The 13,821-nt window shown below is 41.8% G+C and overlaps 1 protein-coding gene across 5 annotated transcripts in view; it reads left to right on the top strand.

Moving 5' to 3' along the window:
* Positions 1-13,821, top strand: part of GNAS (GNAS complex locus) — a 131,864-nt gene that overhangs the window by 96,394 nt on the left and 21,649 nt on the right. For all 5 annotated transcript variants that reach the window (XM_068208008.1, XM_068208009.1, XM_068208012.1 and 2 more), the window contains exon 5: positions 623-720. In XM_068208008.1, coding sequence (XP_068064109.1) covers positions 623-720 — 98 coding nt within the window. The remainder of the gene's footprint in view (positions 1-622; positions 721-13,821) is intronic.

The raw sequence follows: 13,821 nt of genomic DNA, 5'->3' as shown, positions 1-13,821 counted from the left end.
CTGTCTGCTTTCATATCTTGGCTTACAGTTTTTAAGGCTGAGACAAAACATGATCTAGCCTTGTATCACTGTCTTTCTTCTGTCGTTCAACGTCTTTTTACACTGTAAAAGAATAAATCTACGAAAGTGGTACAGAGTTAAGTAAGATACAGATGTCTATGCAGTCCCTGAACATCCTCACTAGCTTGCAAAGTCATGTAAAACTTAATTATCGTTATCATTCATGTAGGAGTTATAGAGAAGTAGGGTTTCATTGAGGAAAAAACATCACAACAGCCACATAAATGTAAAATACAGTGGCACCATGAGTTAAAGAACAAATGTTACCAAATAGCATTGATTATTAATTTGCCAATGAAATTGCTTTTAATGAGACATTAACCCTTCCTACAGTAGATGGTTGGATTCAGTCAGTGATTTTGAAGCAGTTCTTTAAGTGTTACAAAGTGTTGAAGTCAAACTTAGAAAGCCATCTGAACTTATAGTGATGTTCTAAAGCATGGTTAAAGATTTCTGTTAAATCTGCTCCATTTCCTGCTCGTTGCCAATGAAATGATCCACTGCTGTTTGCTGACTCTCTTCATCTCTAACCCGTTCCCATAACGCTGTTTTTCCATTTCAGGAGTTTTATGAACACACAAAAACACTTTGGCAGGATGAAGGTGTGAAAGCCTGCTACGAGAGATCCAACGAGTACCAGCTGATTGACTGTGCACAGTAGTGAGTATTGCTGCACTGCCCCTGGCTTTGGGGCTGGGGAGTGCTTTGGTGTCCTGATGCTTCCCCTGATCCCTGAAAAAGGAGTGTGTGGTGCGTAATAAATTCTTGGTCACCAGCTGTTCAGAGAGGTGGGACAAATTGGTGTTCAGTTAGACAATATCTACATCAATATCTACAGGTGCTTTCAAAAGGTGTTTCAGAAGGTTTTAATAAGGACCCTTGGTAAGGGGACAGTTCTGTTCTCTGCAAGGCCAAATTTCTTGCCTCTTCCACTTGGCCCATCTTTTCCAGATGGAAAAGATCATCAGATGCTGCACAAGTTTTGCAGTAAGTTGGAGAGAATGCTGGTGGGAAGTAAACCTGTTTGTCACTTTGGTTTCTAGTGTAGTTTATTTAACTGGGAACAAAGAGGTGGGAGTGACAGTCATGGGAAGCAGCCTGTGATCAGTCACCAGAGTTCTGCTTGTGTGCCTTCATGCACATATCTGAGAAAGAGTCATTCTCTTCTGGCATTTATACTGCTGGGATAATTAGTATTGTCTTGAGAGTCTGCTGCATGTTTGCAGTTATTTATCACATCCAGCAATACACTGTGCCTCAGGATTTTTTATGGCAAGGTGCTCGAGTTAATTGTGACCATTCCTGGTAATTTTGTCGTGCATACTCAAGAATTGCAGGACTTAAATTTGAAATATTAATGATTAAAACTGTTCTCTGTTAGTTTATATTCTCTGCTTCTTTTGGAGAAGCTGAAATAAGGTTTAATGGTCAAGAAAATGAAGGTTTCTTGTTTCCCAGGGTGATGGTAACTGCAGTTTGTCTAATACTGCATCTCTTAAAGAACATCTGATGAATAAAATCTGTAAGGTTCTTCTTTTGTTTGTTTGTTTAGGTAGACTTAAAGGTAAATCAACAATTAGCTCTGTTTGAAAAGAGACAAGAGAGGTAATTTTACTGTGCCTTGCACAGCTCCAGGTCTGTAGGAGCCTCTTTGAAGTTTTGCCATTGTTTCCAGAGTGAATTTGTTTGATGTGTAACGATGTCTTTTGCATTAGATGACTAATGTTTGATCATTTGGCATGGAGCTTTTTGCAAGTTCACTTGCTACAAAATAAAAAAAGTACAAAGATTTTCATTTTCAGACAAGCATCCAGTAACTTTTGTGTCTCTAGTGGAAAGTTGATAGAAGTGAGGGAGAGCTGGGTTTGTTTCTGGTTAGTGTTTGTTCATTCTATGCTGGGAAGAAGGAAAGGGTTGAGCACTAAGAGGGTTTTGTGTTGTCCTTTTTTTGCCCTGAATGCACAGAAGAAAGCTGAAATTCTTATCAGCCCTGGACATTGACTTTTCCGTGGATCAGCAGGGGAGGTGGCCCTCATGATGGCTTTACCATCCTGCTCCATCTAGTGGAACACTTAATTCTACATCATGGGCTCTTGAGCCAGAAATAAACTTTGAACATTGCTGACAAATTAGATTTTTTTCCCCAAAGGAAATAAAATATGCTGTCTCCTTCTAAAATATTTAATAATTCTAAGATTTATTAAATATGATAGTAACATATATGACACTATAGTCTTGCAGAAGGAGATTTCTAATTGTTAATTTTTACAGTTCTTGTCCTTTCTGGCATTTTTGACCATGCAGTATATGCATAGTAGGAGTTTTTTAATGGCAAAATGTTATCATGGAGGTTAATGTCACTTTGAAACGCTGAGCTTGTTTTTATCACATTGCATTTTCAAGGAACCTAACAAAAATGGCTTCCTTTAAAATCTGACTTGATTGATACATTTAAAGTAACCTGATGAGTATATACTAACAAAAAATTCAAAATATATCTGAGATTTATTAAAGGAGGGCTATTAGAATAAGAATGTGCAAGTTACTGTTGTTAGTGCTGATAGAATTTAAAAGAGAATATTGAGCAAATTCTATTGGAGTTGTCCATCCTTTCAGAGAGGAGTTTTGGGTTCTGAACACTTTTCCCCTTTCGAAGTCCCCATTGAAAACAAGAAAGTTACTCTGAAAATGGGAGATGGAAAAGTTGGCTTTTCTCTTTCAAGATCAGTCTGGCATCCAAAAATCCTTTCATGCTCTTGAAAATTGAATAAAATCTTAAATATTAATGGATTCTATGCTCAGTTATTTGCCTTAAAAACTTAAACAATGTTTCTTGTTCACAGAAATTAGCTTTTTAGAGTTGTTTGTAAAAAAATTTAATTATTTCAGCTGTCATTTTTTGAAGGCTGAATTGCTTAGTGTAAAGTTTTCTTAGTATGGATTTATTTAACATTCTGAATTTTTTAAAAAAGGAGGTTTTGTCAGTGTTGTGACACCGTTTTATACAGGAACCTTTGCGAGGAGAGTCTGAAGAACGTTTAAAAATCAGTTTTTTCTGTCTTTTAGCAGTTCTGCTTTCCATGGATAAAAGCTGGTTCTGCATGTAGACAGCTCAGCTGTAGTCCAGGAGAAGGAAGGGCTTTCCAGGAGTCAGGGATGGAGAATCTGGAAGAGAAAGGTGCTGGAGAGATGTCAGCTTAAACTTCTGCAGAGTTTGTGCTCAGGAAAGATGGGAATTTGCAGATGGGTCAGGAGCTCTCCTGGATGGACAGAACGTGAGGGAAAAGCCACTTTTTGCTGCATTTTCATTCCCAAGAAAGTGGGAACAAATGTAATTCTCAGTGTTTTATCTCCCTGATTCCAGTGTGGGGGTTTAGGGTCCAGAAATGGCATTTTTCACCTGTTCTGGAGCAGTACCTTTAAATGTGCAGTGCTTCCTTCTGTATCTCTTCAACTTCCGAAGTCTTCCCATAAGAAGTGACATTATTGCACACTCTGATTGTTGCTCCACCGAGTCTCTGGTTGTGTTGGCTGAGAAAAGAAAGCTTTACCAAAAGCCACAGGTACCATCCTGGCTTCCCATTTCCCTGCAGCTGTGATCTTTGGAGGTGTGAAGCTGGGAGGGCTGGCCAGTAACCTCATCTGCTGCAGTAACCTCACCAGCCCTTCTGCTATTCTGCCCTGAACCCTCAAGCTCACTGGCTAAATGAAAATGTCACTTTGGAGGAGCCCTGCTCATTTTGAAAGAGTAGCTGCCTCTGCTCATCGTGAGCTTTACTGTACTTCCTGCCCAGGCATATTTTACAGTCCTGAGAGGCAGAGAAGGGAAAGAAGGCTTCCCTTTTCTTAACTGGCCTTACTAAGAAATCAGTTTCAATTCTGCATTTACAACAGCATGGTCTGTGACACTGTCACCAGTTTGTATTTCAGCGGTGAGGAGGGAGCTTTATCTGTGAGGAGACCAAATTCCAACGCTCTTGCATCTTGCAGGGCTGTGCACAGAGTGTTTGTATGAAGCTGCCATGTGATCCTGCTCTTGGCTAATAATAAACAGAAGAACACAGAAGTGTCTAGAATACAGAAAATCCCAAACGGTGTTAAATTATTTATCATCCTTCATATGTCTTCCCTGGAAGCACAGGGTCACATTTTATTTAGAATATATTACTTATTATTAAAAATCTAGGAGCCATTTCCACTGTGATGTGCCAAAGCCTGTTTGTCAAATCTGCCTTCTGTCAAATACAAGCAAACAGGATCTCTTTGAAGCGCTGTGGTTGCCAATGCTTCTACCTCAGGTTTCATCTGAGCAGCTCTGCTTTTAAAGCCTCACCAACACCCAGCAGAGCAGTCAGAGCCAGCAGGGTCTGCCCCGGGGATGTGCTGTTGGTGGCATGAGGACATGGAGCGTGCCCACGCTGTCCTGGCAGGTCTTACCCAAAGCCTGAAGAAACCTGCATTGGTGTCAGGAGCCTTTGGGTTAACTATTCAGCAGCTGAGGAGCAAAGCCTGGGTACTACATGAGCCTTTTAGTGCTTTTTCTAGAGCTGCTGATAGCAGGCTGTGCCCACAGATCCCTGAATTGTTGCTTGGCCACCCATTTGATTTTGTGCTTCGCTTCACGCTGCGCTTTCCCTGCGAATCCCCTCGCTGGCGCTGCCTGGTTTTGGCTGGGGTGGAAAAGGAAATAAAGCGCGAGGCAGCGTGTGCAGCCCATCTCACAGCACAGCCGCCATGGCAGGAAGGGCTGGAAGCGGCACGAGGAGCCGTTCTCACGCGATTTCCTGCCTCCCGCTCCTCTCCTGCGCTGCCATTTCGGGGAAGGAGAAGGCTCTGGAGGTGCAGAGTCACGTTTCTGGAACTCCAGCACCAGCAGAGCCTCTCTGATACCTTGAAACTGTGCCAGGCTCCTCCAGAAGGGTTTTATGAGGAGTATTTTTTAAGATGTTTGTTTTTAAAATACTTATCAAAGAAAGGCAGGGAGTGCAGCTATTAGCCGACTGCTGTGCAGGGCTGCTGAAGGATCAGCACATGTGGACACACAGGCTTTTTAATTTCTGATCTTGTGAATTCTTTATATTTTTATTAAGATTTATGGTGTGTTTTATTTCTGGATTTGCAGACTTGCAGAGAGCAGTTAAGAGCCCCAATCTGTGCACTTAATGATTTTCTTCCACGTTGATTTCTCTTCATGACAAAGTTCCTTTCACGGAAGATGTAGAAAAGTGTGTTTGCTCAGAGTCTCACCTTTTTAAACAGTGCCTGATTTATCAGGGGTGCTATTGCTGGTCTAATTTCTTATCCATATTATTTATCACTTTTACTTTTTTTCCGTTCGATGTGATTTTGACAGAGTGGTTTCTCTTGTCTCCAGCTCCTCTGAGTGCTCACATTCAACAGGACAGGAATTTCCCTGGCCTGTGTTCCTGGCATACGTGAGCTTCTTACGGACAGTGACAATTACATTGTTAAACATTCCCATGAGGAAGAGTAATATTCATGTCCCCTTTTGCTGGAATAAAACTGACACAGCCTACTGCTGTGTGAATTCCTTGGCAAGCCAAAGAGTAGACCCAGATCATTGAACTCCTAATTTTTGGTCTTGATTACAAAATCCACGTTACTCTATTCCAGAGTGCTTAGAGATAACTGAATTAGTGTCTTTTTCCTGCTCATCTTCAGCTTGAGGGAATAGAAGATCATGTTTTAAACAAGGTTAAATTTCAATTAAAGAAATACAGCCCAGGCTATGCATTTTCTGCAGTCCAGTGGGGCATGAGGTGTATGATGGGGAGCACAGTAACTGCTGTCTTTGCATGACTTCAGTGAAGTCACTACCAGCACCCCAAGTCCAAATACATAATAGCTGAAATATACCCAACTCCTCCACGTGTGTGCCCTCTCTTGCTGACTGTCAATAGCAGGGATATGCCTGCTGGCAAGTGCTCTGAAAACCAGATTACCTAAATTTAGCCAATAAATGGATTATGAATCCAGCACATGTTCCCACTCTTGTCACAGCTAATCATAAATTCATAATTTCAAGCTGCACTCAACCCCAGATAAACTCCTCTGTCTTCAAAATAAATTACATCCCAGTATGAAGCAAGGTAAACCAAAAGGTGTCCTGGAATAGGTTGCTTGAATGTTAGGAATTAGGTGCTGCAATAAGGAAGGTCCAAAGTTGATGGGCCATAGTGGCAGAAGGACCATTACAAGTCCAAAATGAGAATAATTGAAGAAGTCATACCACAGCCTTTTGAGGTCTGTGTGATGCCCATTGCATCATCCTGAATTACCATCAAGAGGTTTAACTGTTTGCTCCAGGAATCTGATTTCTGCCTCCACTTTCCCTCCCTCAGCCACTTGCAGCCCCCTGGATTCATTGCCTTCATTCATCTGCTGCTTTTATTTCTCCTCTGTTCCACACATCTGTGAATGTGCCAGTTCCTTTCTGGCCTTTGGCTGCAGATGCAACTTCCTTTCCCTGTCTGGTTGTAAATACTGAGGATTTGCCTTCAGCTGGAGGCAGGGCAGACCTGGTTGTAGAGCAGCAAAAAGCTGGGTTGGAACTTCTTCCCCAATTTCTTGACAGAGTTCTGTGTCCAAATACTCAGACTTTGCCTTTTAGTTTAAATGCATCACTTGCAAGGGTTAAGGATAAACTCTAGTGTTCATGGATGCCTGATTCAGTGGAAATGGATGTTTTATATTTGCTTTCATGTGTGAATGGACTTGCTCTCACAACAGCTATTTCTTTGTTTCAGACAAAATTCACATGCACAACATTTGTTCAGGTCAGGCTTGCACTGGATCAAGAGTATTTTTCAAAGTTTGGCATGAATGTTAGCATTTTATTTAAGTAAAATTTGTCTTCAAAATAGTAATTTTTTCTGAGATCAGAAGCAGACACCCACGTGATTTGGTCAGTAGATCGCTGTGCTCCTCTAACTGAGGAGTTTAATTTTGAATGTCGAAGGAACATCAGGAGAGTGTAATGAAGGCAGGGTTAGATAGCAAACTTACTGACATTTTAGTTCTCTGGAAAAGAATACTGGAGTGGAGTCCAGGCTGTAGTTTGCTCAGGATGTATCTCCATTAATATTTTACTTTACTGGTCAGCTTTGAAACCAAAGTTGTTATTACCAAAGAATGTAAATGTATAAGTAAGTACTGCTGCATAAACCTAAGTGATGCATCTTCAGAAGTTAATTCTGTACTAAAAGTATTTGGCTACAGTCCAGAATTCTGCAGACAAAGTTCTTTAGCCAAATTTCTTGATGGGTGGCCTATACCCATAATGTTAATTAACAGAGTTAAAAATAATTCAGTAAATAGAAGAACGGATTCCTTGTTACTAGTGGTAAAAATGGCAAACTGTGTTGTTTGATAAGAATATTATACTTGCATCACCAAGAGATTTTAAACATACAAATAACTATGACAAAATATGCCTCATCCCAGGGATTTCTGTTTCCAAAAGAGAAAGTAATCTTGAGCTTTTTTTAAAACAAATGTTAGATGCATATTTTTGTAATTGCTTTCCAGTCTGTTTGGCTCAGTAGTGTCTGGACTTCTAAGTCAACATATTTCTGATACCTGTTCAGGCTTCTGCTTTGCTTTTTGTGGTTCTGTTCTCTGCAAACCTACAAATGCAAATGCAGTGGAATTTTTTTTTTTGTGGATGATGGGAAAGGGTTGCAATGCAATGCATCAGGAGATGGAATATAAGCCAAAACCTTTGGTTAATTAAACTCTTAACTAATTTCTGCATTTTAATGGCAACAGGTTCCTCATTCCTTCCCACTGTAGTTTTTTTCCATCCTCAAAAGTTTTTGTTGTGGCATTGAATCATAGTGAGAGTGAATATGGTAGAAATGTATGAAAAATGTACTTTGTCCACTGAGGCTTTTGGAGGTGATGCTGTGAATATTATATTGGTGTCTTGCTCTGTTGATAGGTACAAGTTTGTAATAGAATGAGAATTAGTGAACAACACTGGCTCTGCACATTGTGCCTAAAAGCCAAACTGACCTGGGGTTAGTGCTGCAAAAACAGGTATGGAGTTACCACCCTGAAAAGTATGTTACCAACTTCTAGTCAAGGAAATGTGTAGGATTGACTTCTGTTGATTGATTGATTGATTGTGAAGTTTTGAGATTGCATAAATAATTTTCCACATAATTAAAATGACCAATAGTTTTCAAATAACTAATAATATATTAGTAACAAAAAAGATGTCATGTGTGTATTCACATGAGTCAATGTGCAGTCCATTCTGAGCAATTCATCAGTGTTATTATGGGCAAAATAATATATTGAAGAAATGAGTATGTTGCATTGTTCCATAAGATCATTAAATGCAGCCTCTACCACAGCATTACTACACAATTCTATCTTTCTTTCATGATTATAAAGATTAAGAAAAATTCAAGAGGCTGGATCCACGCTGATCTGCATCTTGAAGCAGATGATGTCAAAACTCTCCTCCTGTGAGTGAATTCATTACCAACAGGTTTCACGGGTGTCTCTGGATCCCAGCGGTGCAGTAATTGTTGGGCAGCTCGTGCAGAGCTGAACACACCCTTGGTGCTTTTCCTGAGGACAGGCCCCTTGTTTGATGGGGTTTGACACATGCTGAGAGTCAGACAGTTGGCAAAGCTACATAAATACTGAAAGCTCCAGATCCTTGGGTTTGGCTTTGCTGTACATGGATCTTGCAATGATAGTCCTTGGTTTTTTGCATTTTTAATCATATTTTCATCAGGCAGAGAAATAGGCCTTTTTTCTGGTAAGGAAAGTGCAACAAATTCACCCTAAAAGTAACAGTTTAGTGCAGGTGAAACTTCTGTCATTGCATTGCTGAAATGTTTTGAGAAAATTGGAATGAGTGAAATAGTAGATTGTTGTGTGCACAGCAATCCTTCAGTTCTTTGCTGTTTGTGAAGACAGGTAGTGGTCAGTCTGAACTGGGAATGAATGAATGTCATAAATGAATTGGTCAGAATGAATTAGGGTGAGAAGGTAAATGAGAGGAGGAATTGTGACTGTAAATTCTGGAAGTTTGTCATACACCCTGGGTGTACTAGACTTCTGTGGTTTTTTTTAAGTTTTAACCATTAATACAAAAAATATGCTCAGTTTTACCATAAAATTCCCACAAGCTTATTATAAAGCAGAGCAAATGACATCTTGACTTGCGAGTACTGGACTTAATGAAATAGCAGTGTTGGGTTGCTGTACTGGTGAAACACTGTGGCTGTCAAATGGTGAGAATCAATCCAAGCAACTCTTTCAACTCACAGTAGTTCCTGAGAATGAATTTTCACTCCCCCTCCCAGGCTCTTGCAAGGTCCCTTTGTGCAAACAGAGAAAGCCCCGAACGAGATTAGTTTTGAGCTGTGATTCAAACAAACAATTCAGTGTGAGACAGAAACAAGCGGAATAAAAGATTTCCACAGGGGCTGGAGCAGCCTTCCCTAGGAATCCCTCCTGCCAGGAGGAAGATCTGCAGGCACAAAATACAGGGCAAGCTATAAATAAACACTTGAGGAAACAAGGAAGAGCGTGGCATTGGTTGCATCATTTTTGCATGGCCCGTGCGAGGCCGGAGCATCGTTCTGGGTGGATTCTGTGGGTGGAGGGTTGGGAAGCTGCTGTGGGATGCAGTGCTGGATGGGCTGGGGGGCCTGGCAGGGCACCCCCAGGTCTGGCTGCTGCTGTGGAAGCCAGAGAAAACGTGGCTGCAGGAATGATGTGCATCCCTGGTGCTCTGATAGCCACGCTCCTGAAGCAGGTGGGACCAGTATTTTTAGGATTTTGCAGTTCATTCACCTGGGTGCTGGAGCTTTTTGCCTGACCTTGGGAGCTGCTGTTTGTGGTGTTCCCCGTGAGCAGGCACGACAGCTTTTGGAGCACAAAGGGTTTTATGACAGCTCTCGTGGCTCAGCTGCATTGCTGCAGAAAAGGAACATCTCAAAATTACAGGATGACAATTAGGAGAATACTTCATCAAACGTAAGACCTAAAAAGCTACTGTAAAACCTCATAAAAATTGCTTTAAAAAGGAAGTAAAAGCAACCGTGTTCCAAAAGATGGAAGGCAACAGAAAATTCCTGATCCAAGGATGAAATGAGGCCAGTACATTTGCTGGTACAATGTGAGAGCACCAGGTTCGATTCCCAATTATTCCCTGGGCTGAAACTGCAGATCCATCACTGCCAGTCCCGGGGAGAGGGAGCCCTGGATGCTGCTGATTGCACGTTCTCCCCTTCCTTTTCCTCTTCTGTGAACTCCACTGCTGGGTGACACGCCAAAGCCTTTCCTTCACTGGGGAATTCAGTTTAAAGTTCCTTTGTCTGGGTGCTTGCCTGCAGTCACAGGTATTGCTGAAGTTACTGTTTTTTAGAGACCCCTGACAAAGATGTCTGGAGGACATTAGGTATAAATTTACCAGCAGGCTCAAAAGTTTATTGAGACCATGTGCTTGCATGCAGAGAACATGGTCATAAAATCCTGACTTCAGGAGGGCCAGGCTGGAAATTAAAAAGTAGATTAAGCTCATATTAGGTGAAGAAGTTCTCAAACCAAAGCTGAGTTGAAGTAACTTTAAATACAGTATTTTTAGTATGTGACTAAGTTCCAAATAAACTGAAAGAAATTGCTGGCTAATTTTACATGTGATTAAGAGTAATTTTATAGCAGGATGTCACTGAAAGGTTTTGTGATTTTGAACTGATTACTCTGTAGTACATTATACATTGATTTTGTAGCTGAAATGTGTGAAAATAAGTTGTTGAAGTTAAATATAAATCTCTGTTAACTGTATTTGCATTGTGGTACACTAATTAAGTCTCTGAGAAGGATATGCACCAATAAAGCTAAATTGTAATGTGTTCATTATGGAAGTGAGGGGTTTCAGTGTCCGGATGATAATTTACACTTGAAACGTGTTGGCTGTCCAGTAAATTTTCAGTGAGTGCCTTGGGTACTCTGCAAGGTTCCCCTTCCCCCAGAGGGCTCATGTAAACTGCAGCCCCAGTAAAGGCTGGCAAAGGACTATTTTTAGGAAGCCTCCTGCAGCTGGGGGAGGGAAGGAGCCTTGGCTCCTGGGCTGCTGAAGGAGTGTGGTGCTGGCAGCAGCCACATCCAGCCCAGGTCAGGTGGCCAGGTCTGCTGTGGGATCTTGGCTGAGAGAATTGTGTTTTTCAAAAAAAAAAAAAGATCCTTCAGAACCCTAAGTAATTTTTATAAATGAATGAAAATAGCCATATACATACAAAATTCCCACAACTGTTAAACTGCCTTGTTTGTTTACTGGCAGTTGGTAATACTTGCACATTTTCTGAGGACTACACTGTCCACCACTTCTGCTGTTAAGGTATCCAAGAGAGACTTTAATTACACATTTATGATGTTACAAGATCAGGAGGTGCGTGAAGGGACTGGGAGGCTTTGTGTCTGGCAAGACAATTTTCTTACACAGCTTCATGAATGTGGCTGTTGTCAGGATATTCTTTAGTCAAACTGAGTCTCAAGAGTGAGCCTCCTGATTGTTTTATTTTGGTATTTTCATTAGCTCTCCCTAACATCACTGTGGGTGCCATGAAGAAGAACAGAGTTTGCAGTTAAGGTGTGCACTCCTTTTCTTCCCTGGATTGGAATGGCTTCTCCTTGTTTATTCTGGAGAACTCCGTGTTCACCTCTGTCCCAGGGTGGGACACTGCTTTAGGATACACACACTTTGTTATCCCTGACAGGGCTTGGGTGAAACAAAGTTTCCCCATTTGTAAACTGATGCTTTGATACAGCTCTTCTTCAAGAGAATTATTAAAGCTCACATCTGCAAAAACCCTTGGGTGGTTTTGGATAGTGGAGGTTTTAAGTGAAGTCATGTGAACAAAGGATGATCAATCTTTCATGGTTCTAATGCCAAGAAGTATTGTGATGTCGTCAAGAATCTTGATCAAGGTCTTGTCATCAAGATTCTTCATCCTGAATCTCACAATGGAGTGATTTGTTGGAAGGGGTGAGAGGACAGGTTTAGAGATCTCCTGTTTTACCATGATATATTCTCCAAATGGGCATTCCAGACTCCAGGATCTTACAATGTCTCATTAAAAGGCAGATATTAGTATGTTATCTGTGTATTTGCAATGCTAACTCTAATTATCTGTGTCTGTTGTTCAAAATTTGTTTCAAAAATAAGGTGTGTGGTATGTAAGAAGTGTGGAATAGCCTTATGTGAGGTTACAAGTACAACAGACTCATTAGTGCCACAGTGGAACAGTTTCCAAGGGAAACAGTAATTAAAATGGCCAGTTTCAGAAAGCTTTTTGGAGAGGAACATGTCAGATTATAACTTGCTTTATTGTGATTAATGTGGCTATTTCAGTCAATTTGAAAATACCAGAATTCCTCTGTGCTCTCTCAGAGCTCTTTGCTAGGTGGGATCCTTGGCCCTTCTCCATTGCTGCTGGAGCACTTCCCTGTGCAGCTCTCTCCCCCGGAGCTGAGCTGCTCTGTGATCCAGCAGCGTGTTACCATTTGGGTTCTCACCAGCTCCCTCTGCTCTGGGATCCAGCCGTGTGTTACCATTTGGGTTCTCACCAGTTCCAGTGTGTTACCATTTGGGTTCTCACCAGCTCCCTCTGCTCTGTGATCCAGCAGTTACCATTTGGGTTCTCACCAGCTCCCTCTGCTCTGGGATCCAGCCGTGTGTTACCATTTGGGTTCTCACCAGCTCCAGTGTGTTACCATTTGGGTTCTCACCAGCTCCCTCTGCTCTGGGATCCAGCCGTGTGTTACCATTTGGGTTCTCACCAGCTCCAGTGTGTTACCATTTGGGTTCTCACCAGCTCCACTGTGTTACCATTTGGGTTCTCACCAGCTCCCTCTGCTCTGGGATCCAGCCGTGTGTTACCATTTGGGTTCTCACCAGCTCCCTCTGCTCTGTGATCCAGCCGTGTGTTACCATTTGGGTTCTCACCAGCTCCACTGTGTTACCATTTGGGTTCTCACCAGCTCCAGTGTGTTACCATTTGGGTTCTCACCAGCTCCCTCCAGACCGTCCCTGCCCCGCTTCCCTTCCCTCCCCAGGCCGGTGAGTCCTGCAGCTGCGCGGAGCTCAGGCAGGGAGAACAGCACGAGGCAGGACTGGACAGGTCAAAGCAGAACTGCTTTCATTAGACTTTAAAAAAAACTCCAACCAAACCCCAAGCCTGGCCCTCAACCAACTTTTAGGATCAGAAAGGTGTTGAGCCACTTCCCAGTTTCAATCTGATTGGAGCCGAGCCTTGCAGACACTTGGGAAGCTGGAGCTCCACTGCTGCTTAATTGCTTCTTGTTTTGAAGGGTAATTAGGAACTTTACTTAAAAATAGTAACTTTAGTGTTCAGTCCATTAAATTTGTCACCAAGATAATTTCATTAGACTCCCAGCTGTTTTCTTATTGGAATTGTGATCTAAAAATAGGTGGGATTTCTGCTGTTGTGTGCAGAGGCTGGTACCTCCATTTCAGCTCTAACTTTCCCTAATGATGTGAAATGTGTTTGTTTCCCTCAGAGCTTTCTTCTGGGCTGTATTTCAGAAGGTCCTGCTAATTATGCCAAAATTGTGCACTGTGGTTTTCTGATAAAGTCACGTGGCACTGAAGAATATGAAACTGATTTCCCTCCAGACAAGTCTTACAAATGGAAGATTGATGCCGCACCCAGTGCATTTTTCTTTTTCACCAGTCTGCAAGAGATGTTTGTAGTAGTT

This window comes from Anomalospiza imberbis, chromosome 17 (assembly GCF_031753505.1).
Source record: "Anomalospiza imberbis isolate Cuckoo-Finch-1a 21T00152 chromosome 17, ASM3175350v1, whole genome shotgun sequence".
NCBI classification, from domain to species: domain Eukaryota; kingdom Metazoa; phylum Chordata; class Aves; order Passeriformes; family Viduidae; genus Anomalospiza; species Anomalospiza imberbis.
Note: the sequence above shows the minus strand (reverse complement) of the source record. Positions and strands in the feature narration are given on the sequence as shown.